General features: G+C 37.5%; 1 protein-coding gene across 2 annotated transcripts in view; it reads left to right on the top strand.

Moving 5' to 3' along the window:
• HEATR5B (HEAT repeat containing 5B) overlaps positions 1 to 27759 on the top strand; it is a 57618-nt gene that overhangs the window by 16186 nt on the left and 13673 nt on the right. For both annotated transcript variants that reach the window (XM_039389455.1, XM_027735168.2), the window contains exons 17-32: positions 1705 to 1880; positions 3121 to 3226; positions 4678 to 4868; positions 6445 to 6604; positions 9315 to 9504; positions 10634 to 10803; positions 12197 to 12341; positions 13184 to 13423; positions 15279 to 15527; positions 17494 to 17675; positions 18778 to 18846; positions 21014 to 21193; positions 21804 to 22041; positions 22643 to 22903; positions 24400 to 24527; positions 24710 to 24854. In XM_039389455.1, coding sequence (XP_039245389.1) covers positions 1705 to 1880; positions 3121 to 3226; positions 4678 to 4868; positions 6445 to 6604; positions 9315 to 9504; positions 10634 to 10803; positions 12197 to 12341; positions 13184 to 13423; positions 15279 to 15527; positions 17494 to 17675; positions 18778 to 18846; positions 21014 to 21193; positions 21804 to 22041; positions 22643 to 22903; positions 24400 to 24527; positions 24710 to 24854 — 2830 coding nt within the window. The remainder of the gene's footprint in view (positions 1 to 1704; positions 1881 to 3120; positions 3227 to 4677; positions 4869 to 6444; positions 6605 to 9314; positions 9505 to 10633; positions 10804 to 12196; positions 12342 to 13183; positions 13424 to 15278; positions 15528 to 17493; positions 17676 to 18777; positions 18847 to 21013; positions 21194 to 21803; positions 22042 to 22642; positions 22904 to 24399; positions 24528 to 24709; positions 24855 to 27759) is intronic.

Here is a 27759-nt window from a genome sequence, read left to right as displayed (position 1 = left end):
AGAATATCAATATCGCAAATGGTGTTACAACAAAACAAGATTTAACTGGTTTTATAGGTGTAGTATGAAATCTTGCATTTCATTTGGAAATGTTGACACGATGTTGTTGGCTGAAAATGCCTCTTCTGCAACAGCTCATCTAATAATGGAAAGGTTTCTGAGAAGGCTTGATGCAGCAGATCCAAAAGCTAAGACTGATACCAAACGTGAGAAACTAAAGGGAAGCTGTTTCTGAGGCACGAGCAGCATGTCAAAGCAGAAAAAGTTTTTATAAACTTCCTTTGTTTGTTGTGGTGGACATAGTAGACTTCCAGTGCAGTCTTCAATCCACAGAGGTTTCTGGGATGCTCCTTCCCCTCATTTTTTTTTTTTTGTTAACCTCTTACCTGTAAAACCATGGCACTGTTGGTAAGTGAAGATCTGTAGTGTGTCACAGGATTCTGGCATTGTGCACTTGCAGCCCAGAAACTCAAGCAAATCCTGGACTGCATCAAAAGCAGCGTGGCCACCAGGTTCAAGAAGGTGTTTCTGCCCCTCTACTCTGCTCTGATGCAACCCCACCTGGAGAACTGTGTACAGTTCTGGTGTCCCCAACACAAGAGGGACATGGAGCAAGTCCATAGGAAGGCCATGAAGTCCCTACCAAGACAGTCTGAGGAACTTGGCTATGTTCAGCCTGGAGAAGAGAAGGTTGTCGGGAGGCCTCCTAGCAACCTTCCAGTATCTGAAGGGAGCCTACAGGAGAGCTGGAGTTCATCAGGAACTGTAGTGATAGGACAGGGAGTAATGGGCACAAATTGAAAGAGAGGAAATTAGGTTACGTATTAGGAAGAACTTCTTTACTCTTAGGGCGGTGAGACACTGGGACAGGTTGTCCAGGGAGGTTGTGGATGCCCCAGCCCTGTCAGTGTTTAAAGCCAGCTTGGATAAGACCTTGCGCAACCTGATCCAGTGGAGGGTGTCCCTGCCTATGGCAGAGAGGACTGGGAGTAGATGATCTTTACGGTTCATTCCAACCCCTTAACATTCTATAATTCTATGATTTTCTTCTGCTTGATCACATTTTGTTTTAGTGATACAGAGGTCTCAACAAATGTTTGCTATTGTTTTCTGAGCCTTTAAGAAGAATATAGACCTACTGGATTCAAATTTGGTTTCATGATTAAATAATTGACAGGAATATAAAATTTTCTTCAGAGAAAATAGATAACTGTTTAATTGTGTTTCCTGGAGGAATGATGTTTTGAAAGTATTTTCTTGAGGATAGAAGCATTAGTAGTTTTAGTATTGTTTCTACTGTTTTCTACTGTTTCTACATCATAGCCAAAACCGATCATTTAATATACGGTATTGTATATTATTGTATACATGAATGACCTTTTTTATGAAATGCTACTTCATAATCAGTGATTCAGAAGCTACTATTAGTACCAGAATTAATCTGCTTTTCTCTATTTTCCACCTCTCACTACCAGGAGTGATAGCTTTTGTATTTATCCAGCTGTTAACTGCTTTGACCCTTCAGGATTCAGCTGACCCTGTAAATACTACTGTGTTTGCATGGGGGCACTGCAGTTGCATTCAGGTGTTTGTAAGCTGTTTTGTTGTTCTAAGCTATTGCATATGTGTTTTGGTTATCTCTAGTTCCAGGTTTTATGTGCAAAGGTATATTCAGAGGTATTCATGTTATGTGGCATTTTGCAGCTTCAGCCAAACAGTGCATCTGGAAGTGGTGCTCTGGAACATGATCCCTCTTCTATCTATTTGCGCATCCCTGCTGGTGAAGCTGTACCTGGTCCCCTTCCTTTAGGAGTATCTGTCATCGATGCATCTGTGGCTCTCTTTGGCGTGGTTTTTCCTCATGTGTCCTACAAACACAGGTCAGTTTACATCAGTGTTAATTTTCAGAACCTAGTGCCTTACTCTCTGGATGCTATTATGTTAGTGGTTTTTTTGGTTTGTTTGTATTTTTTCCCCCTGAAATAAGAATCAACTGTGGTATCAACTGCCTTTAAATTCATAGTTTACTATTTGGTGTCCATTGTGTCTCAGGATTCCAGAATATGTCTACTCAGTTTAGAAATAAGGTAATTTCCTCAGTTTTATCACTTTTGAAGATTAATGTTCAGAGGTGGAGACTAGATTCTTCTCTTTTTGTACTGCATTTAACAGTAGTAATATCTCTGCAACCAAAATTTCTTGCAAAAGTAGCCATTGCAATTAACTTCAGCCTTAAAAACAGCAGTGGCATGCATTGAATTTCGTTCGACTTCCACAACTGAGACATTTGATTTATACTCAGCAGATAATTGTATGCATGATGAAAAGGAGGATATGGAATTCACCTTATTTTCCTTTGTGTTCTACATTACCTCTACAGAGTTATGAGTTGTCAGGACTACTTTTGTCATTCAGTTTAGCTAATTTGTCACTGAGCGCACAGTGAAAGCAGCTCTAAGATGCATTTCAAAGTAAAATCATCCTTCAGTACAATCCTGATGGCAACAGTTTTTTCCTAGCAGTCAATCTCATTTTGCAGCAAGGGCAGGATAGACTTGGGGCCAGCTTGCATTAATTGAGCTTGATCATTATCTGTTGTTAACTATGAAAAGATTTAGCTGCAAAACAGCTGAGTAATTAAGAACGCAGATTATTCATTACATTCTTGTTGTTGGTATCTTCTAAGGAACACTCCTCCTCCCAGTATGTTTTCTGGGTGGAAGTGGAGGGAGGAATGGAGTTTAAACAGGAAAAACAATAGGAACAATAAAATGAATATGGAGGGTAACACTATTTTAAATGGTAGTGGAAAGGCAACATTTTTACTCTTTGGTTTCTAGTTATACAGCCAAATGCACCTGAGGACTTACATCCTCTTGGTGGTGTTTTATTCAAAAGGAAACGAAAAAATTTGTGGATGAACTAAAAGAACCAGCAAAGGGATGTTCAGAATAACTCTACTCTTTCTGTCTGTAGTGAATACCTTCTGCAGCCCTTGAAGCATAAATTCTGTGACTGAACTTGAAAGGTCCTTTTGTTGTGTGTGTTTTTCTATCAGCTGTGTTTTAGTTTGTATTTTGAAAGGCTATCACTTCAATTATGTTCTTTCCTTTGTTTTAGATTACAGATGTTGGATCACTTTGCTGAATGTGTCAAGCAGGCTAAAGGTGTTCGCCAGCAAGCTGTACAGCTTAATATCTTTACAGCTGTTCTTAGTGCCTTAAAGGTAAAACTTGTAAGCTTGTAATGGAAGCCAAAGTTCATCAGTTTGTATTCAATACAAAGAGGCGTTAGAAGAACCATTGCTAAAGTTACCACTCAAACATTCAAAAGTTTGAACATACTAAAATTGCATTTTTTTCCCAGATATTAGTATGAGCTCTCATCTGCGTGTATCAGCACAGGGGAGAAATGAGGCTCATGTAGTCAGCATTCTGCAGTATTCAGCGTTCTCTAGTATTCAGACTTTCTTTTTTAACACTTTTTCTTTTAATTATCAGTCCTGTAGTTTTATTTGCACTGGACTCATGGAGTTAAGTACTTTGTCATATATATTCAAAAACCCCCTCAGTATTGTGCAGATGAGGCTTGTGGAAACAAAAACACAAATATAATTGGGTTTACAGTTTGGTTGCTGAATTCAATTCTATTGCACTGAATTCTAGATGGTTATGTGCAGTCCCACTGACTTCAGCTACAACTCTGTGCTCTTTAGCTACAGTTGGAAATGCAGCCTCACACTATCAAGTCAGGAAGCTAGACAGCAAGCACAAATAATGCCTGCCTCGTTTAAGCTGATTGTTGCTGAAGCCTCATGTCTTTGGTTGATTGGCAAAATACATTGGCAAAACAACACCTCGCTTCTTGCATTGTTCTTAGAAACGTGAACTATGTTGCTACAAGTTGAAAAGTAGATTCTGGGGCAGATTTCTGGAATCTCCCATGCCATGCCAAATGGTCAAAGAATTGTCAAAATTGAGCTGAAATAAGGATTTCAGATCAGAAAATGACAATCTATGGTAAAGCCTTTGACTTTTTCCTCTATAATACATGCAGTATTTTTACTTTACATGTGTTGAATTATTTTTCCCAGAGTAAAACACTTCTTGAAAGTTGTGAAAGGTGATGTACCTATTAATGAAATATGGAAACCAAAGAAGCTGCAGAAGCAGTGTTTAGTGTTATTGTTCTGTACAGTGTTCATTTAAGAGGCTGTATAAACGTTTGTAAAGATGTGATTATTAAGAAAAAAATATTTTCATGTACCTAAAATGTCTTCAGTGTAAGTGATTCTTGCAGAAACATAACTGAGCTGTGGTTTTCCTGTCTGACAGAAAGATGTTGCTGTTAGATTTTTAAAGCTTCTCTTTTTTTCTGAGGTGTCCTGTGTAAAGCTAGATCAGATTCAGTAGGACTAGGGTGCGCTATAATGCATTTGATAAAAAAGGTTGGTGCAACACATCTTCCTGTGTGTGAAATAGGTAGGGTGTTGGCAAACATAAGATCCAGGATGTTGTTGATATTGGGTTTTAGATGTTTTCAACCAATATATTTTAGGATGAACTACCACAAATTATAACAAAAGCAAAAGGGTACAATTTTTAATTGAAGGTCTCAAATATATCTTCCCTTTCTCCCCTACATCGAATGTTGTTATTTGTTTTTTTTTTCTTGTAGGGTTTAGCTGAGAATAAAAGCACCTTAGGACCAGAAGAAGTCCGCAAATCTGCTCTGACGCTTGTAATGGGTGCCCTTGATAATCCTAACCCTATTTTGAGATGTGCAGCAGGTGAAGCTCTTGGCAGAATGGCTCAAGTGGTTGGAGAAGCCTCTTTCATTGCTAGAATGGCTCAGTACAGTTTTGATAAGTAAGTTGATTCTAATTCAAAAAAGGAAATAAAATTATAATTTAATATAGTTTGGAAGATTCCTCTTCTAAATTACATATTGATTATTCTCTTCATGGTTGATTGCTGTGGTTATGTAGATCTAACAAACCTTCAAACAGATTCTTCTCTTTTCGATTTATTTTATGTGAGGAATAAAAGCTGAGCTGTTAAACACACAGAATGTGAAATGATAGCAGAGAATAGCTTTTGAGGAGTCACTTGAAGGTTATGAAGCTGTTTCAGATAGATAAACACAGCTTACATTAAGTATGTCTGAAATATGAGTTGTATGATAGTGGTTTTGTTTCATTAAAACATCCTCTTTACACATCGATTTAACTTATGTACTGGCCCATATTTTTTTCGTATTCTGTTGTTTATCTTGGGCCTTTAGAAAGATGTCTGGTAGAAATAATGAGACAATATGTTTCCCAATTTTGTGCTTAAATTTAAGGCATCAGCCTATTTGTGAAAGAGAATGCAACTGCCTCAAGGCTGCAGCCCATGTTTTTGGCTGGTCAGGCTGTATGCACATACCCTCAGTCCAGCTTTCCTACCTCTGGGCAACTCAATTTTTCTCCTCCTTTTATTTTGTAATAAGGTACATCATGCTTACTGTCTTCCCTTGAATTTCTATTGCTGGGACTATTTTCTTGGTTTCTTATCTAGGGTAAAGTTGTTAATGATTGTCATTCTGTTGACACTGTCAAGTAATTTTTGTATGTTTGAGATGTGCATTTGCTTTGTTGTTCACTGATGACTAAGAGCATGCATGTATCTAATATACAGACAACCAGGGGAAAAAAAATCCTTCTTTGTCCTAATTAGGAAATCCTTTTATCTCTCTTCCCCACCCACTGAAAAGGTTTTTAATTACTGAGTTATGTATGTGACATGCATTCAGAAGCAGAAGTATTGTGGAAAATACTCAATAAGTCACTGCTTCATACAACTAGATCATTCAAAATGCTATATGTTCTGGTTTAGTTTCGTTAATGAAAGGCTCGGTATTTAAATAAAATTAAAATGATTTATTGGAAAAGTCATAGAAATCAGCTGTAGAAGAAAACAGCTATATTAAAACCTATACTTTGTAGTGGAAGATGTAGCTGTGGATTTCTTTGTCATTTATCAGTATGTGTTGTCATTTTTCTGTTTTTGATTCCTTTTCATTCTTGATTCCGCTTTCATTGCAGTGGTTTAGCAATGACTTTTCTGATTATTAAATTAGTCTGCTGAGAAACACTGGTAAACTCTCAATTCTTTTTCTATATCCTTCCAAAACTCTTCTTCATCCAAAATGTCAAGTTCTGACCAGAAAGAAAGAAAAAAGCTATTAAAATAGCTTTTTTTTTTTACTTGTCTTTTATATAATCTGGGTTAATAGCAATATAGATTAAGTATATTGTTTTTGCTTTTGTTGTTAAAGCTTCTCTAGCTCTTCTAGGGTGGCCTGCAAAATTCTGTTAGTTTTTTGCACTCTTATGGTACTTCAAAGGTTCTTTGTAATGAACCTAGTGATTGATATGATTTGCTTTTATTTAAATGTTGATAGGTTAAAATCTGCTCGAGACGTTGTATCAAGAACAGGCCATTCCTTGGCTCTGGGCTGTCTCCATCGGTATGTTGGTGGAATAGGTTCTGGACAGCATCTGAAAACTAGTGTCAGTATTCTCTTGGCTTTGGCACAGGATGGAACCTCTCCTGAAGTCCAGGTAAAAAAAGCAATCACCGCAAAACTATTTTAAAATGTTCAGGATGAAAATTAACAATTAAATTACTGTTCTGTGCTTTAATAGACATTGTGACATGTAAGACATGTAGCATGTGCCAGGGAGCATGAAGAAAGTGCAACTTTCCTTATAAACTCTTATAGTACAAAATCCCAATTAAACCGTAACCTTATAGCTAGTTAGGGAGGCAGTTGCAAGTGGTCACATTAATTCAGATGGACAAGTGTCTGCTTGACAGCTGTGCCAGAGTAATGCACTGTGATCATATTCCTAACTGACTTTAATTGTAAAGCAAAATGTGCTAGTTTTATTTTAGCTACCTAAAGAGAAATTTTAATAACTGGCTAATGGTCAACATGTGATCAGTTACTGGAGTCTCAGGTGATAGGCAGTAGTTTTCTTTGTCAAGTAATTTCTGTATATGTGATACATATGCAGTATGGCAGTACATCATCTTTGGGAGGTTATATTATGAAAACAAATCTGTTGCAAGCTAAACTGCAGTTAGGGGACAGAAGGGGAACTAGTAGTAGCTAAGTCTAAGACAAGCCTAAGTCGAGAAGGGGTTTCTATCTCCTATGGACTATAGACATGTAAAGCCTCAAAAGAGGACAACTTGACTGCTAAAAGTTGCTGGTAGAGTAGAAAGGGGACTAAACATGCTGTTTAAAGAGTAACATTTTTGGAGTTGCTGAATATGTATAGACACTATACAGTTCAGAATGCTTCTAAAGTGAAAATACTGGAAAATTGGGAGAAAATGCTGTCTTATCTCTCAAGAGAAATAGGAGAGGGTCAGTGTCTCGGTCTGTCTTTTAAGACTTCCGTTAAGTGTCTGTGGCTGCTGCTGTAAAAAGAAGAGAGGGCTAGATGGACCACTACATGTGTCTTTATAGTATGAAGTTGAATTTTAGAGAGAAAAGTGCTGATTTTTTTTTTCTCCAGCAGAGAAAAAAAGCACTAAAAGAATTACTTCAGAAGGAAAAAAAAAAAGAAAAAAGAAACCTATTTTGAGTAAAAGCAAGTATTTTGTCTGTAATTATTGTACGTCAAAGGTTATGGTGTAATTGCATAATATAATAGGTAACTTCTTGTCATTCTTTTCACAAGTTACTGCAAGGAAATGATTATCTGGAATAGTGACTATTAAGCTTTAGCAGCAGGAAGTTGTGTGCCACCCACGAGCAGGGGCACTTTATACCCACAAATTGAGAAGTTGAAGCCTCCACTAACTATACGGAATCATACTTCACCTTGGTTTAAACTGTTAGAGTACCTTCTTATTTCTTTCTCTCAGAGCAATAAAAAAGAAATCAAAGTAACAAAGCTTATCACTTGGGAAAACAAGCCTAGTTTTGCTTGAAGATAATGTTTTTAAAAAAAATCTGTAAATACGATTTAAAGTCTCTTGAATTTCCCTAGTTTACTTAAGGTAAGAGTATGTGCAGTTTGCATATCTAACTAATTTCATATATGAGTAGGTAACTCATATAATTGTGCACCATTCATTTAAAAACAAAATGGAAAGGTTATTGTTTTATGAACAAAAAAAAAAGAAGTAAAATATAAAGTGGAAGTCCTGGTGGAACTTTCATATCTACCTTATTTTCTGTTTAGAATACAACACTAGGCTGGTTGGAAAAGCTAAGCTTTTAAACCTCATCCCTCACTAGATCAGTGTGGATATACAGAAACTATATGGAAATATGAGTAATGGAAATTTACAGGAATGGAAGGATAAGCTGTAATGTGCTACCATGGAGTTAGGACTGGAGAAGTAGTTACATGATTGCTAGTGATAATGGTCTTTCGATTGCATTAGAGACAATTGAAAAGGAGCGGTTTTAAAAGCAGGTTTTCAAGCTTATTCCTGAGGGTCTAGCTTTTTAATAGTAATATTCTTTTATCATAGTCTTTTCAAGTATTTATTGCAAGAAAATTGTAAAATAAGATCATTTATTGGAGCTGGGGAGAGATAGCTAATGTTTTCAGGTCTGTCAGTGGAATTTTTTTCCTGTGAAATGTCAATATTCCAAAGGACTGTCCTCTTACCCACTTCTTGCTTTGGCAATTGCAATGAATTACTTTGCTCTTTTATGTACTCATCTTGCAACTGAAATGGGCCGATCTTTCACCATTTTTTTCCTCATGCCGTAGTACACTGACTGAACAGCGCTGCTTTCTTCTCTTGCAGCCTCTAATAAGAAAATTAGAAAATGCTTGTAAGCCTTTCAACTTGTCATGAAAATCAGTTCCTACTGGACTGTAAAAGGCACTTCCCACTAAGGACTTTCTAAGCTGCCCATTTCAGACGCTGCATCCAGTTTTACAGTGGAATGATTCTCCCTTTTTCCTGCCTTGAGTCACTTCTCTTTTTTTCCTTTTTGTTTTAAGTAGATATGTTGTTTGTGTTTGTATTTTTCTTCCTGAAAGTGCTTAAAAATATTTTTCTCAAATTCTTTGTCATCTTATCTCCACTATCCTCAGAACTGCTGATAACCAAAGAGTATGTTAGAGATGTTTAAACTCTCAGGTGATTGCTTGAGCTCCTGAGACTTTTGAAACACTTCTGGAGTCAGAGTAGGTAACTAGACATTTTTAAGAGTGGATGTATGGAGCTAGGCTCCATCTGCATATAAAACTAATTTCCTAAATGCATTACTAAAACAGTATTCCTTTGTGTTTTTGATAGACCTGGTCTCTCCATTCACTTGCCTTGATAGTAGATTCTAGTGGACCGATGTACCGTGGGTACGTGGAGCCAACGCTTTCTCTGGTTCTTACTCTGCTCTTAACTGTCCCACCATCGCATACAGAAGTACATCAGTGCCTAGGCCGATGTCTTGGAGCTATAATAACTACTGTTGGGCCTGAGCTGCAAGGTTAGTGGGAATTCGAAGAGAGAACAAAAAAATCTACCTTGTATAAAGATGATATTGTAATCTTAAATGGAAGAATACAAGTTTTTGTTAGTTGCAGATGGTGGCAGGTGGTGTTGACTAATTTGGTTACAGTCCTGCAAGCAACCTCACTTTTGATGCTACTTATAACTACTTGGGGCTTTTTTGACTGCAGTTAGAGATTTATATAAAGAAGTTGAAGTGATGTATGGTGTTCTGGCTAATGGCAAATTTGCTTGGTAGGTAAGCAATGAAACCCTTGCTTTTGTTGTGTATGTTTATGAAACCTTTGCTTTTGTTGTGTATGTTTTTGTTGTGCAGTTGGGGGATAAGGCAAGGTTTTTCCTCTGCTTTTTTACCACATGATTATTTTATCTTTAAATGATGGCAAGAGCTTAAGTTTGAAATAATTGATAATATTGTGAACTGTAGCTCATTTCCATTTATTCTTGATACCTTTACATCACTGTACCTTACTGTAGAGACCAAGATCTTGTCATGCCAAACACTGTATCTGAAATTCTGTGCCTCAGGTGTTAAAAACACAGATTTGTAACTTTGTCTAACTGGGATTTTTAGGAATATTTATGGGATAGTCTTTGATGCATTGCCAGAGAACCAACTACTAGTGAAATTTTAACTCTAAATAACTGGACTTAAGTTTCTAGTTATGAAATATTTCTAGATGGTTTAATTGAACTTATGTTTTTTGTATGTTAATTAAAATTGCCTGCATACATATATGCTAGCTTGAGAGTTACTTGATATTTTAGGAAATAGTTCAGTGCGTGAAATGTTGCTCATATATATAGAAGGAAAGAGACTTTTAGAATCTAAATTCAGATAATGTTTTGATCTTCTGGGAGGATAGTCTCAAAATATTTCTGACTGGAGATCATCAATCCAGAATTTCATTTGGACAGGACATGGTTTAACTGAGCTAAAAAAGAGATACTGAAACACTCTGTAGTGTTTCTGATTTTCATGGGAATTCAGAAAAATTGCATGTTAATCTGTCAGCTTTGAAGCATTAAAGCTTCTCAAAGGCTTAAAGTCTACAGTTGCCATACAAAAGTTTTGCTGTGTTAAGGATATCATATTACATCATTAGGTAACGGAGCTACAATTTCAACGATCCGTTCTTCCTGTTTGGTGGGATGTGCAATCACACAAGACCATTCAGACTCACTTGTTCAGGCAGCTGCCATATCCTGTCTTCAGCAGCTTCATATGTTTGCACCACGGCATGTCAACCTGTCCAGTCTGGTTCCCAGTCTTTGCGTGAGTACAAAATGCATCCCTTTTGTTCCTCAAAGTTTTATGCATGTGTTTAGCAGAGGATAAGGGGAAGTACTTAGCAAGATGTCACGGATACCCGTATGTAATAAGCATAATGTTACAGACAATGAAGTTCATACATGAATAACTAGTGCTGTTTTGAAACCTTTTCCTGTTTGTTTTCTGCTAAGCAGATGCTATTTTCATTTTCTTTCCTCGTATTCCTTACTTTCAAATTATACTTAGTTTGATAGGGTTTCCTCTGAGTTGTCTCGTGCATTTCTTCATACTGCAAATATGTAGGCAAGGTCTGCCTTCCCTGCTGCATTAGCAAACTTTTCAGATTAGCTTTTAAATGGAATTAATGCCAGGTATTAAAATTAAACTGTACAGTTCTACACTCTAGTTTTAATTTCTTCTTCCTGCGTTGGCTTCATAACTTCTAGTTACTTGTTTTGTAACTTGAAACAGGGAATACTCTTTACATTAATTAAATCTCCCAAATGTACTGCGTTTTAGTTCCATTAAAACAACCTCAGTGTGATGTTTAGAAATTCTTTAAAGTCTACTTGTTTTTTCAGGAGTAAAATCTTGTATATTCCTATGTCGAATATATATTTACTGTTAAAATGCTTTATAAACAATACAATCCTTTCATTTAGGAAAGCATTTTCCATCCACATAGTAACTTAATACCAAGAAAGCAAACGTGTGTTTGGTTTATTAAAAACAAATTATCCCAAGATAAATAAAGAATCAGAGTTTTTTAAAGAGCACTCTTCATCTCTCTAAATGTGGAAAAACATACACTTCTCTGTGCAGCTACTTCCTCTCAGAAAAACAGAGACCATGCACATTTCTTCCAAAAGAAAAATATTTGCTTGCACTTGAGGTGATTCAAAGGAATTAAAAGCCACTGTTGGTTAGCAAAGAAATCTGATGCTGTCTTACTGAGGGGCTTCTAAGAACTTACTGCTGTAAGATTCTGTTACAAATTTGAAATGGAAGTTTTTATGATAGCTGTCATGTGTGGTGCACCAGATGATGGATTTTTGTTTAAAAGAATATGATTTACAGCTATAGGATACTATGAGGCATAGTACTACTAGAGTATAGCAGATTGGAAATGGTAATTAACCTAAACTGCACTGGCACGGTAGTTCCAATATTTAAGCTTTTATCTCTTTTAGCCAGGTAACAGCTCTATGTATGTCAGCTTTATTTTCATATTTGTATATTATAAAAAGTGCTTACTTCTGAACTTCCAGGACCTGGTACCCAGCAGCTCACACTTGGGCATAAACTGAAAAGTAGAATGATTTTAGTCCTTAACAGCGTCCATTTATTGATACTGGGGTGCAGCAGTTCACTCATCTGTAATGGTTCTGATTTTTAGGTTCATTTGTGCAGCTCTCACTTGCTGCTTCGCCGGGCTGCAGTTGCGTGTTTACGACAGCTTGCTCAGAGGGAAGCATCGGAAGTATGTGAATATGCCATGAGCTTAGCAAAAAACACCGGAGACAAAGAAAACAGCGGCATCAGTACGTATTTCTTACACGGGGCCTTTCTGTAACAGCTGAGTGCGCATGTGCGCATTATGTGTGTGCCTTTAGAAAGAGGGGAAAAAAAGCTGAAACACCAGCTTCCCCCCCAAGTGAAGAAAACCCTAAAACTGTCCCTTCTGGCTTCAATACATTCTGGCCACACTCCTGATTACCTCTTGCATTTCATTTAAAATTTAGCTGTTTGTTAAGCTCAGAGTTAAACCTCTCTGCCTCATTAAAGCTGGCAACCAAATAGGGAACACAGTATATATACAGCAGAAACATTTTGCAGTTTTTCTGGTATTTCAGCTCTTGTTATTTTGAAAATTGACTTAATTGTATGCTGTTTGATCAAGATATTTGGTTCTGTTATGTTATGTTAGCACCACATCTGCAAAGCTGTAGACTTTGCTGGTTGGTTCAATTCTTAGATGTATTATTTTATTTTGAAAATAGGAGACTCAGCACAGTCTTCATTCAAACGTAGAATCGTGAGCTTACTCATTAAATCACATCAGTTAAATCTGTCTCTGGAAAGATTCTTTAGAGTCCAATACTACTACTTTTTTTTTACAAATGTAGGTGGTATGTACCTTGAAAAAACAGTGAGATATTTTTTTTTAACTAGTACTTGGTAGTGTTATTTCCCTTGCAGATAAAATTAATTGCTGTATTAAAATCTTTCTAGTGTTAATTAAAAAAAAAATCAGTGACATCTTAATGTATCATTGACTGGACTATACACGCACAAATACACAATATCCAATTCTAGTCTGTTCTTCTGAATTTTAAAACTGAACTACTGATTTCAGAAAAGATTTCTTATTATCATTTTGCAGACATTAATCCTTTTGCACCAGGAGCTGGTTCTCGTCGAGATGCTCATTCCCGGCATCAGGGGGTTAATATAACAGAGACAGGCCTCGAAGGTGTCCTTTTTGGAATGTTGGATCGGGAGACTGATCGGAAGTTGTGCTCAGATATCCACGATACTCTGGGACATATGCTTTCATCGCTGGCAGTAGAAAACCTTTCTCACTGGCTAATGCTTTGTAAGGATGTCCTTGCAGCTTCAAGTGGTAAGTGTTCTGTATTGTTCACAGAAACGACAATATGTTCTTAGTATTAGCGTGTTCTAGCAATATTGATTTGGAGCTTGTCTTTTATCCTAGTTAAGATATAGGTTATATTGTATATAGAACTTTGATTACAGTGCATTAAAAATCCCTTAGAAAGAAGAAATCATCAATGTTAAGTTTCAGAATATTGTTTTTAAGATTAAAACGTAGGCTGCTTAAAGGAGGATTTCCAAGGGAGAAGCAGAAGCTTTTTTATAACTCTGTTATAAAACTCTGTTTATAACTCTGACATTTCAGTATCTTAGTGAAAGCAGACATTCTTTTTAGCCATTATACATCAAGATTGTACAGAAAGAAGAGTGCTGTATACATTCTGAGTTTTCTTTTATGAGGTTTTATGAGTTACTGATGTGATGATGGGTTACCATGGTGATGAAACTTTTGTTTGTTGCTCAGCTTCTCAAGATTTGTTTGCACAGATTTTGTCCTCTGTGACCTTATTCCTGTTTTTCAGCTTGTAGGGTAGTTGTGATGCAGATTCCGCTCGTTTCCCTTGGCTTCATACTTGTTTATTGGCATGTGTGAGTTCATCCTGAAGCTGTTTCTTAGTGCTACCAGCTTTACATTTGCTGATGAGTGATGCTACCAACGATTTCTTTCTGTATTGTAGTTACTACATATCTGCCCAGTGAGAAAGACCCCATTTCTCAAGTTTGAAGTTGGCATGTCCTTTTATTATTTCATGTGGGATGGGTCTTAAGGTTTTTAACATGGTTGTCCAATTTCTTATTTATTAGTAGGTGACATAATCTCAGAGAACCATATTTAAATAAATTTCTCTCAGGTGTGCTTTAAGCCAACAACTTCACTTTGAACTCCTTTGATCCAAAATCTTGCTTTTTAAGCAGAGATATACAAATCATCTGCATAAGATCCTGCATGCCCTTTCAAAACACTGTTGTTATGAACTGGTATCATCCATGTTTGATTTGCCACAGCCTTTTTCTTTATTGAATGTCTTGGCTCCTCAGTAGTTTTAATTTAGACTTTCTAAGAAGCATGCCTCAGTTGGGACGGGTTACCCTTGCAATAATTTCTTCTCGTTTTCATCTAATTATTTCTGGAGTAATTTTTGTCAGTATCTTGGCATTCAGCTGAATTAGACCTTGTCATAGAGAACTTATGTTCTCGTTTCTGAGTAGCAGAAGTGTATATGTGTATATGTGTGTTTGGTGAGGTGTTTTTTTGTCCCTGTTTGGCTTTTGGTTTTTTATGTGATCCCTGAAGCAATTTTATTTTCTGAAATGAAGTTGCAAAGCCACACTTAGAGAAAAGAATTTTTTTAATGTTAATTACGTTTTTGGGTGCCATAAACTGCCTACTTGGCTGTGTATCTGTCCCATGACATGGAGCTTTGTAATTTTGTTTCAGTTTAACTGGCACTTTATTTTTTACTTGAAACAGAGGCTGAATAATTCAAAGCTAAGCTGATTCTTGATTCTGAGCCTGATAATCTCCTTACCCTGTTTATTGGCAATTTAATGGGTTAATTTTCAAAACTGAGAAGTTTAGATATGGGATTCAACTGTAGTTGGTGTCTGTGGCAAATGGATGTTACAGGAATTTATTTCATATTGTTTAAGACAAATAAAGTGTAATATAACCCAGATTAGAGGTGAAAAACATTTCTTTTACTGATATTCCTTTGCTTTTTGACGTGTGTCAAATGTTGTTTTAATGGATGAATTATTCTGTTCTGAATCTCAGGAAAGACTTGAATTCTTGTCCTTAGGTGTCTTTTATGGATTGTAACATTGGGATTTTTTTTTTCCCTTTTATTTGTTCTCTGTTGTAGACATGAGCACTGCTGCTCCCTTAGGAGGGAAGGATGAGGAATCAGAGAAGAAAGATGAGATGGATGATGATACAATGTTTACCACCTTGGGTGAAGAGGATAAGTCCAAGCCTTCTGTAGCGCCTCGTTGGGCAACTCGTGTGTTTGCAGCAGACTGTCTGTGCCGAATTATCATGCTGTGTGAGAATGCCAACAAGGCACACTTCGATCTGGCACTGGCTCGTTTAGCCAGACTTAAAAACCCAAAAAGTAATTACAGAACATGCATGTTTTGGTTTTGGTTTTAATTTTTTATTTTATTTTTGACACCTCTTTACAGCTTAAGATTACACAATCAAGAAAAAAGTATAAGCACTTATCCTTTCATGGCCAAACCCAAAGGAAATGTCCAGCAAAAGTCAATAAAACTGTAGCCATATAATACTGTAATTTCTGTACCATGAACACAAAGAATGAGGTTTGGTGGAAAATGTAAGTTCTAACAGAGTCATGTGCTTAGGGAAAAAAACCGCCTAGATATGCAAACCTTTTCTCAAGTCTGAAACAGAAGCAATAAACTTGTAGCTAAGGGCAAACTTGGAATGGTTTCACAGTTTAATGTAATGACAGAATGAATTAAATTCAAGAGATTATGTTATCATCTCCAGACTGAAGGGGTGCTGGGAAAGAAAAAAAGAGGACATAAGGCTACATAATTGGCTGTGGAAAGAGAGATGTGTGAGGGAGTTATAAAACGACATGGACTTTTAAAAGTCCATTCTTTTGGTATCCATGAGAGTGATCCCATGAGCTTGGTTTTCAAGCTCATGTTTCAAACATACTTTTATGAGTTAGAGAATCAAAATTGAGAGGTGATATCTTGCATAGTTGTTTTGTGAAGAAATGGTTTTTGAACAGATAGTGGGAGGCTTCTGTCCTTAAGTTGTCCATGTTGTATTGGTTGTGCTGTTGTAATGATTGCTTGTGTTCACAAATGTAGTGCTTGTGAGGACCTTGTGTATATAGGATGAATGCTGTGAGCATGCCAGAATGCACGAGATCAATGGATTTTAGTGTCTGTGTCGTTGAGGTTAGTGTCTGTTAGGATATGGAGAGTTACCAAGTCTTTGCCTATGTTGCTTTGGTGCAACCTGGTTCCAGCACTGTGCATTGGTTTTGTGAGAATCCGGTTTTTGACTTGATTTGAGGCTGAGGTTACTGTTTGAAGACTAGAAAGGAAGAATTTGGGCAAAGTTTATTTTGAGATGGCATTGTATTACAGAGAAAATCACGAAATAACTGCTGCTTATAGAATCCTACAGAGGATTGCATATTATAATCATGAGAATTTATATCTCTGAATTTATTTAAAGTGAACTGTGATGTGTTTGGTATCATTGTAAAAAGGAAAACTCAGCAAACTTCTACCCCCCAAATTCAGCTTCAAAAATACTCAAATTTTACTACTGTCTTTGATGGTCTGAAAAAGTAAGTGCAGACTTCATCACTTTATAGTTTTTGTGTGATTTCCAGTCCTTCTTTACTGACATGCCTCTGAAAAGCTTCAGCCACAAAATAATTTTTCTTTTTTTTTACCTTGAGACTTGAAAATAGCTTAGACAAATTGTATTTTTTGTTAGTCACACTAGATTTTTAAAGTAGTTTATTTTCATGTTAGTTGTACAACATACGGTAATTTCAAATCGAGAGTAAGAAAATAAATAAACTGAATAAATACAGAAGAATAATCCTTTCAGAAATGTTACTGGGTTAAATATTGTTCTTTACTGCTTGCTTATGGCCTTGAATGTGGTTTTTGGGAGCAGAATTAGAGGCATACTCGCTTTTAAGTGTTTAAGCTTGACATCAGCAGGGGTCACTATAAGCATAGGACTTGAGCAGGAGCAGGAATTGCCTTGAAGACTTCCTGTAGGTTTTATGAAATGTTTTAATATATTCTATTCTACTTAGCCACAGTTACATCCTCTATTCTGTGCAATTTCTGCTCAATTTTTAAGGTTGTTTTAGGAATAGAAGTCATAGAATCACTTTAAGGGGGGGAGGGTGAACAAGAATACTAGGTAACATTCTTTCCTGCCTTCTTCCACACCTTAAATGTGGACCTTTGAAAACTGATAGGTAAAAGTTATACATGTCAGTGAGGAAAATGTTACATGTATCTGTCATGTTAGCTGTCTTTTAAGTTACTCAATAGTTCTTTCTGTTCTGTTCTAAGATGACTTCTTAGTACTCCATCTCTCTGACCTTATTCGAATGGCATTCATGGCTGCGACTGATCACAGCAACCAGCTACGAATGGCAGGTCTTCAGGCTCTTGAAGACATTATCAAGAAATTTGCATCTGTTCCTGAGCCAGAGTTTCCAGGCCACGTGATACTGGAGCAGTATCAGGCAAATGTGAGACCTCCTTTATAAGTTCGGGAAATTGTGTATTTATTCCAATATGCCAGTATTAACTTTGAGAACATTTTGTAACTTTTGTAACTTCAAAAGACCTGTGAGGAGATTTTTCTGTGTGTGAAATTGTGCTGAAGAGACACGCTTATTTACCTCTTCAAGTTTTATTTTTGTATCTCTTTTTATTTATTGTAGTTCAGTAGCTGACAAAATGAAAAATTCAGTAGCTTGAAAGCCAAATGTTGTAAGTTACATTAAATTTTTGGCAAAAGTGGCTTTTCATTTGTAGAATTAGGAATTGCAAGATACATCTGAATCAGTTCTAGATATAATCTAATAAATCTGTTTTCTTGGAAATGAGTGAATATACTTCTGTTTAAAAGAAAACTACAAGAGTATACCAATGGGAAATGGGCAGTTGAAGATTTATTTTGGGGTATTACTGCTTTTTTTTCTTGCATAGCCGAATATTTTCACCTCCTTTGTCTTCACTATGTCTTCAAGATCTTTTTCAATACTTTTTAAAGGCAGAGTTTCATACTTCTCACTTCCTGCCCTTTTTTTTTTCCTTCCTTCTGTGGAACTGTAGCTATTGCTTCTTCTCTTTGACTTGGTTCCTTTTGTTTCAGAAAAATGCTGCCTTATAGCAACTGCCTAAAAGGCTTTTTTTGGTCAGTATTTGTCATTTGAGGAACTTGATGCAAATCCAGCCATAAACATTTGATTTCACACTTCTATTCCTTTGGACATCAAAAGGTTATTGGCTTATTGAGCCTTAGCAAAAATTTCACCTGTAATACTTGAATGACTAAAAGGATATTCAGTAATGTAAGATACTACCACATATTTGACAAAGGTAGTTGAGACTTAAAAAAGACAATGAGCAAGCAGGAAAAAGGTGGTTTAAGACTTTGTAGTTGTTGTTTAAAGAACGGTATTGCAAATATGTTCTAGGCAGCAAGGATACGTTTGGGGTGTAACTATAATGCCAAAATTAGGAATTTTGTCTTACTTGTTTTGTATTGGTCCTTGAGCCTTAAACAAGATGAGATAAACAATGTTGTATCCCTGTTGTTTTAGTTGGATTTCTTCCTATCAATAGGTTGGAGCTGCTCTGAGGCCGGCTTTTTCCCAAGATACACCATCCGATATAACTGCAAAGGCCTGTCAGGTATGGAGGAAAATGTTCGGATACTATAAGCAAAAAATTTTCCTTCTCTTTGGAAAAAGGATGCAAAAGAGAAGTAGTATCAAATGTCTGGAAGATGTTGTAAACTTAGGCTGTGATGTTTTTGCATCCTTTGAGTTTTCTAGTAACGTATTTTGTTCCTCAGAAGTGCAGAAGTCCTTTTAGGGAGCTACATAAACGTGTCTGAAACTAATTATGTCTTCATGTCAATTCTGCGTTTGTTGCTACAAGAAAAAAAAAAGGAAAAAACCCTTTACTTAATGAGACCAAGAGTAATGTATTTATTGAGTTTTCTTTCAGTCTGATCAAATACTTGGATTACTAATAATGTACCTTCCAACACTAAACTTCCATTCAGTTTAATGTTCTATTTTAGATTTTACAATTTAGAAGATCTGAACATTCTCATTACAACCATAATAACAACTTGTTAGTGAAATTTTGGTAATTTTTTTTTTTTTTTTGCACGTGTGTGGTTTTTTTTCTTGTGTGTGATCTTGCATACTGTAGTTTAAACCAACTATCAGCAACATAGCTGTGGTAGTATCTGGAATGTGTTTTGCACAGTGAAATTACTACTGTAGTTTAAAGCAGCAGTTTAATTATCTATGCAAACATCAGTTTTGAAACGATAACGCTGTGTACGCGAGTTTTATGTAGTGAATTTGGTCCAGAAGGAGTGTGACTTTGTCTTGTTCTTTTATAATCTTAATTTCCAGCAAAACTTGTAAGGATAGATCAAGTACTGCATAATTTGGTATCTTACATTTAGAAAAGTCTATGTCCATCCTGACTTACAGAATGTTTCTGTACATTTAAAACTAGATGAAGAGGCAGTTTGTGTGAAAACTTATTCTGTGTAAGTTGTCAAAATCTTCTCTGTTCAGCTGGTTTCAAAGTGGATGTGTGCATGTACGGGATCAAATGGTTAGAGATTAGTTTTGGATATTGAATTCTCTCTAGAAGTTACATGGACAGAGAGAAGCTTCCCTGAATGAGTTGGATGTTGTTATTTTTATGTATTTATATGAATGAAACAGGTGTTGACTTGCTGAGCAGCAGGATTGAAGCTGGTCTTAGTCCTACTGCAAATGAATAATGGATTTGTGAGACGTTTTCAACAGCTTTGTCCTGTACATCTTTGGGACACTTTTGATGTTTGTTTTTACATTATTTTAAATATGTCCATCATTCCAGATCATGAGAGTCCCTTCCCCAAAGGCTTTCATGGAACTGGTTCTCTAGAAGCAAAATAAAAATTGGAGATTGGTCAAAAATGCCTTGGAAAAAGAGTTTGTAAAACCTGAAGTGCTAGGGTTTTTTGCTTCTGTTCCTCATCCTTGTAGAATCATCACCAGAATAAGAGCAGTTCTTCTGAAAGAATTTGTCCCTTTTTATCTTTGTAGAAAAGCAGTTGCACCGAAATTCTTCTACTGTCTGCATTATGCCTGGGCATGAATGTGTTTCAGAGAATGAATGCCAATGTATAGCATTAGCCAGGAGCAGCTGATCTGTGTGATGCTTGTTATTTTAAGTACCTATTTGGATCCATTTAATTCAAATAAAAAGTGAAGAGACACCCAACTGTCTGTCCATATGTCTCATATTGATTATTCTAGATATAGAACTGTTGGTTCCAAATCATAACTCAGTTTTTCAAAGATTTGTATTTCACTCATTTCTAGGTGTTTTCTTGACATTAGTGATTTGAAAGCTTCTCATTAGTATGGAGCCTTATATATTGATTAGAGAGGCATGGGTTTCTAAAGATGTACTTTTATTGACTGCTGTCCAGTATATTCTTGACAGGGAATACAATGGCACATTACCTGAATGACTTGACCAGACACTTGGGAACAGAATAAAAAAATTGTTACTATGTATTTGTGGAGGATTAAAAAACTATTTTAAGTATTAATATGCATTGCAAATACAGCCTTTGTAATGACTTACCTGAGCAGTTCTGTTGTCATGGGTGGGAATTAAAAAAAGGAAAACCTCAGGTTTATTTGTGTTAAGCAGGAAGAGAGTGGCTAAGTTTTTAATGGTGATTGTTCTAGGTTTTGTTTTCTTACTGATTAAATTTTTTGTTTATGAGGTTGCTGGGTTTTTTTGCTAGTTTAGAATGATTCTAAACTTTGTTGTTTAGGTATGTAGCGCTTGGATAGGAAGTGGGGTTGTAAGTGACCTGAATGATCTTCGTCGAGTTCACAACCTTCTTGTCTCTTCCCTGGATAAAGTGCAAGCAGGAAAGGGATCTTCTAGCCAGCTTTACCGAGAGAGTGCAACTACTATGGAAAAACTTGCAGTTCTGAAAGCGTGGGCTGAGGTAAACATTGACCATTAAATCTTTGAAAGATTGAAAACGTTTTACAGAGTAATAGCAGCCTCACACCTCCCTGGCTGCACCTGTCCTTCTAACGTCCTAACCTGTTGCACTTTCACTCCTGGGGTGTTTTAATCTCTGTATCTTTCTCTGTTGCTTTTTCTGCCATTCTGTCAATCATACCCTATCACATTTTGAATTTCTTCTCATCTTATTGCTCTTAAACTTAAAAAACCCTCCAGAACCAAGCAAACAAAAAGCAAACCCTTCTCTCCCCAAAATAACCCTCAGAAATCAAACAACTTTGAAATATATTCTGGCATAATATTGCAGTTAGTTAACTAAGAGTTTGTCAAAGTGTTCCTGATTGACATGTTTTAGAAAGAAAAGCGTGTAGCCAAAATATTTTAAGAAAGTGCCATTTATGACCTTGTTACATATGTACTGGTAGAAATAAAAGGAAAAAATTAATAAAATGTAGTTGTATTGGAAATCTCTTTCAGTCATTTTCTGGTGAGTTGTAAACGTATGGAATCTGTTACATTCACAAGGGAAAGGCTGCTGCTTTTCTTTCTTTTAAAAATCTCACAGCACGTACTTTCATATCTTCTAGGTGTATGTTGTTGCCATGAAGATTAAGAAAGAAGCGGAGACCAAACCAAAGCGTGTTTTAAAGAGCACAGAGGAGGATGAGGATGATTTTGGTACTGTAGATGAGTTGCCACCAGACAGTTTGATCACACTTGTACAACCTGAACTGCCTGCGCTCAGCCGACTCTGGTTAGCTGCGCTGAAAGATTACGCTCTTTTAACTTTACCAGCTGAATTTGCTACCCAGCTTCCACCAGATGGTAAGCACTGAAAGAAAACTGTAGTTGAACCTTCAGAATTATTCCGTAAATTACTTGGCATGCATGTTTTTTTTCAAGTGAAAAATTTCTGCCTGATAGAAATATGAGTTTCAACTTCGAGCTTTTTTCCTTCAATCTGAATGAATAGACTCTTTATCTGAATTACTGAGGTCATTAAAGTGATGTCTTTGTAGAATTAAGAATACGTCTGCACCTCTAATACCTTGATATGAAATGCAAAAAGATGTTATTGTAAGAAAAACACAGCCCCCAAGATTAGAGTGGATATGTCTTACATTATTTTACTGAGTTAAGAGTGAGTGTTCTATATGAAAAATGCTGCAAGACCTGATGACTGTGCCTGCCTTTGCTCTCTGCTCACGGCTTCATCATGGCCAGCGCACTTTCTTATGAGAGGTACTGATGTTGCTACAATGTTACTACACAATTGGAATTTCCTCTCACTAACAAGTGTTATACCTCAATGTTTACATGATCAAACACACCCAGAATAAATATGCTGATAAATTTAAAGTACATGCTTGTTGTCTGTTATTGGCAGATAATTTTAGAATTTACCTTTGCTTTGCTAATTTAACAGGAGGAGCATTTTACACTCCAGAAACAATTGATACAGCTAGACTGCATTACCGAAACTCCTGGGCTCCCATACTACATGCAGTGGCACTTTGGCTGAACAGTACAGGATTTAATGTGTCAGAGTCAACAGAAGAGACTGCTGCAGCAATGCCCAGTTCACAGAAACGTGCTACATCCATTATGTTAAACCAGACACCTGGAACTCCACCTGCCACTAAATCTTTGCCAGAGATAAACAAAGATCGAATGCACTTAATTTTGGGTAAGAGTTACAAGTTAAGAGCTCAGTAGCAGCACATTATGGTATGAAACGCTATGGGAATAAGAAAAGATACTTTGCCTGAAATCTAGGAGGTTTAAGATGCATTACATGTCTGGATATTAATGTTTTGAAAATCTGTGTCTCCTTTCTATCTCTGTTTGTTGTGTTCTTTATAGTACTGGCAGAATATTTGTCAGTATGATTATTGTGATTTTTATGGATAAGTTGTATATCTAGCTTATTTATGTAATTAAATAAAATGAGTAGGAACTGTTCTACACTGTAATATACTCAGCACTGGTGAGGCCACACCTGGAGTGCTGTGTCCACTTCTGGGCCCCTCAGTTCAGGAAGGACATTGAGGTGCTGGAGCAGGTCCAGAGAAGAGCAACAAGGCTGGTGAAGGGACTCGAGCACAAGTCCTGTGAGGAGAGGCTGAGGGAGCTGAGGTTGTTCAGCCTGGAGAAGAGGCTCAGGGCAGACATCACTCTCTACAACTCCCTGAAAGGAGGTTGTAGCCAGGTGGGGGTTGGTCTCTTCTCCCAGGCAACTATCAGTAAGACAAGAGGGCATGGTCTTAAGCTGTGCCAGGGGAGGTTTAGGTTGGATATTAGGAAGAAATTCTTTACAGAGAGGGTAATCAAGCATTAGAGTGGGCTGCCCAGGGAAGTGGTGGATTCATTGTCCCTGGAGGTTTTTAAGATGAGAGTGGATGTGGCACTTAATGCCATGGTCTAGTAACCACAGTGGTGTTGGATCAAGGGTTGGACTTGATGGTCTCAGAGGTCCTTTCCAACCCGGCTGATTCTATGATTCTATAATACAGATGATACAAAATTTTGTGCTTTAAAGATGCAAAAGCTGCAGGGTTAATTAAAATATCCTTATAAAAACACTGTTCAGCAGAGACTGATATTTGACAATTCACATGAGTAGCTTTTGTATCAGTTTTTCATCTGTGAGCAGCACTCACTGTTTGCCTTTGTTGTTACCTAACACCTTTAAGGGGTGGATGTGATCTGAGAAATGCCAACAGTTTCCTGAGATATACAGATATTTAAAGCCAGAATAAAGTGCCGTATGTATAATATGAATATTGCGTATTTTTTGAGGCTTAACTTCATCTCATTTAGCTTTACATTTTAAAGAGTTCAAGAAAATGAAATGCAGTTTACAACTGAAGGATTCCGAAGTCTGACTTAAAGATCTTTAGATTTAGATAGATTTCTGTTCAGTAGTCCAAGTTGCTTGTTGTCACTGTTTTTGTTTTTTTTTATCCTGCCAAATTTTTGGGAAGACATGATGCAGAAGAGGAAGCAAATGCAGTTTTGGTCTTTTTAATACATAGACCCTCTTTTCTTTTAAAGGAAGAAAAATTGAGAAAAACACGTATTTTTCTTAAGTTGTTACGAACCTGCTATACTTAAAGAAAAATTGAAAAAAACCCTTGATTTTATGATGATATGAACATTCTTTTTAATTATTGCTCTTTTCAGGTGTTAGTATACAGTTTCTGTGTTCCCCACGACCTGAAGAGCCTGTTGAGCATGTTACATCTTGTTTACAAGCACTTCATACTTTATTGGATTCCCCTTGTGCCAGGATCCATATTGCAGAGGATCAGGTAATGTATGATCATGTTGTGACAAGGAGCTTTTTCTAGGTCTTGGTCTTTCCTCTATAATGATTACAAAAACTGTAATTATTTTTCATGTGAGAAAAGTATTTGCTCCTCATAAGTGACATAACAATCAGGAATCATTAAGTCCTAATTAATTTTTTTATATGTATTTTGTTTTACTGTAGCTCCTTGGTGTTGAACTCTTGAGTGTGCTTCACCGACTGCTCCTGACCTGGGATCCTCCCTCAGTGCAGCTGCTGGTTACAGGTGTTGTCCAGCAGATAGTAAGAGCAGCTCAAGATTATTTGCAGGAAAAAAGAAACACACTAAGTAAGATTTTGAAAATGTGACTTGCTTTGCAGAGTAAATAAGTAACAGGTTTTCATCTTGGGAAAGGAACTCAATTGCATTAGAGTGTGGTTACACTGAGGAGGAAGATGCTGTGTATTCCACAGATAATTTTGTTTGTATTCATAATTACCTGCTGATTTCTTAACTCTTGTAAGATGTAATTTTTCTTCCTCTGATCATTCTAGTGGTTATTCTTTTCATGTCATTGTTTTCGTTCTTTTTTCTTGAGTGGTGAAAGTTATACCCAGCACGCCACTTAAGGTCTAGGACTTTCTAATACCTTGCTCAGTTTCCTTAAGGTTTCTCTACTAACTGCCTCCTTAGCACTTCGTTTGCCTTTTTTTCTGAAGTTCAGTGGTTTAGTCACTGGTGTAGGGTATTGTGGTGTGTCCCTGGCACATCTGGCATTCATGAAGTGAGTGAACTGCTAGTGGAACCAGGATGAAAAGTTGCCTGCCCAGAAGATCTTGCCAGGAAGTGGAGCAAACTTGCACCTGGGTTCTTACTTCACTGACATTCAGGGCATTCAGGGTGTGTCAGCAACCAGGAGCTCTGGGAACAGGGTGTGCAAACAGAAGCAAGGCATTTGGCATGGAAAGGCATGCTTATGCAGCCCAGAAGTGCTGCTCAAGACTGTACAAGACTGCTGGAGTCAGCATAATGGTGGCAGTGACATACAACAAGACACATTCTGCTGACTGAGGAGTAATCACCTTAGTACATCAGACGTCTACTGACCGCGCTGGAATTTCAGATGAAAGTGCTGATGTGACTGTCCTCCAGATGCTTGTCTGTGCAGCTAGGGCCAGAGGTGGCATTGATCTCACCTGTGAAGGAAATGCATGTGAAGGTGAGCACGAGTGTATGATCTTTGGAAAGGCAATGGAAGAATGAAATGTTCTTCACAGAGGTCCTACAGGTGCAGGGCTGAAGTCCCATGTTTCTCAGGAAAGGCAGCCGTAGGCTATGCTGGAATATGGCCTTGGAGGATGACACTTGCATGAAGGTGGCAGCTACAAGATGGTGACTTCAGCAACAGAAGGCTCTATCTCCAGATATCCAGTTGGAGAACACTACAGAGATCTGCCAAGAGAGGAGGAGCCAGTTCTGACCCACTTTGATGGGTTAGAACTGATACCACTTAGAAGTAGTGAAGGGTGTTACCAGTCAGGAGCTGTCTTCTTGTTTGCCACAGGCTGCTTAATCAAGAAGGGAAGGTGGGTGAAGCCATATTAAAACAACTGGAAGAAGCTTCCAATCAAGCTGTGGGAACCTTGAGAGAGGCTTTTGCCATCCAGTCGTGTGCTGGAAGGGTGACACTGCAGGATGCTAACACTGAGAAGTGTATGAGGCACAGGTTTTTTCAGTCCAAATAAGGGAGAGGCTCAGTGGATTTGCTCCTCACTAAGAAATGGTTATGAAGGTTAATGGTAGTTGTGGCTGCAGCAGCTATGTGATAGTAGGGCTCGTGATCTCGAGGGAAATGAAGAAAGCAAGCAGCAGAGCAAAAGCTTTGGCCTGACTTAGCAGAATTCGGCTAAGAGACTTTTGTGGTAAGCTTCCCTGAAGGGCAAAGGAAAGAGGGATTGTTCATCTTCGATGACAAAATAAAGCTCATTCAAAACCATCAGCGGGAGGCTGACTTGGCTGAACAGAAACTTCTGATCAAACTCAAATGTGACAAGGAAGTATATGAATGGTGGAAGTGGGGCCAGACTACCCAGGAAGACTCCTGAAGACTCCTGCTTGGGTATGGTGGAGTGGAATTGGGAAAGCCACAACTTAGCTGGAGCTAAATGATGGTGAATGTCAAGTATGGCAAGAAGGACTTTTATAGATATGTTGGCAGCAAAGAGATGAAGGAAATTTGGACCCGCTGCTACATGGAATGAATGATCTAATGAAAAAACATGGTGGGGGAAAAACTGAGGCGCTATTATCTTCTTTGCTTAGTCCTCCTGTGTCTGTGTCTAGTGAGCAAGTTTAGGGAAGAGAAATGCTACCTGCAGCAGACAAGCATCAGGTTAGGGACTGCTTACAAAACAGCTGGACATACCCTGGAACCAGATGGGATGCATCTGAGAGAGCTGGCTGATGACATGCTAAGGTTGTTGCAGTTATCTTTGAAAAGCTGTGGTGCTCCAGAAGGCTTTCCAAAGAATGGTAAAAACCAGATGCTATGGCTGACTTTGAAAAACAAAAGATGTAAGGTGGATTTTTGGGATACTATCTTGCCAGTAAGCCTGCTGTGTGTGTTGAGAAAATTCCTTTGGAAACCACTTCTTAGTACATGAAGTAGAAAAATGTGATTTGAAATAATGAGCACAGGCTTACCAAGGACAAATAATGCCTCATCCCCCTCTGTGATGAAATAACTGGCTTTGGATGTGGAATGGTGGATATTTTGCAAGGCTTTTGACCCAGTACTTCATAATATTATTGTCAAATTGGAGCAGTGTCGACTGAAAAGTGGGAGAACAACTGGACTGCTGTGCTTGAATGGAGTTCAGAGATTCAAGTCTGACTTGCAGCTGGTTGCAACTGGTGTTTCTTAGAGATCAGTATTGGCCTGCTACTGTTAAACATCACCATGAACAACCTGGACGATAGGACAGAGTGCAGCCTCAGCAAATTTGTGTATGATACCAAACTGTGCAAGTGGTAGATATGCTGGAGGGCAATGCTGCCTTTCAGGGGAATTTTGAACTGCAGGACCGAGAACCTGCTGAAGTTCGGCAAAGACAAATGCAAAATCCTGCGCTGGGATGGAATGTGCATTGGTATAGGCTGGCAGGCTGACAGATTGGATAGCAGATTTGCCAGATAGTGAGTGGTGTATGTGAATCTGTAGTATGAAACCTATGCAATGCTGGAGAGTCTGTTT

Source organism: Pipra filicauda, unplaced genomic scaffold (assembly GCF_003945595.2).
Source record: "Pipra filicauda isolate LSUMZ 115617 unplaced genomic scaffold, ASM394559v2 scaffold72_size3293161_pilon, whole genome shotgun sequence".
Taxonomy (NCBI): Eukaryota; Metazoa; Chordata; class Aves; order Passeriformes; family Pipridae; genus Pipra; species Pipra filicauda.
Note: the sequence above shows the minus strand (reverse complement) of the source record. Positions and strands in the feature narration are given on the sequence as shown.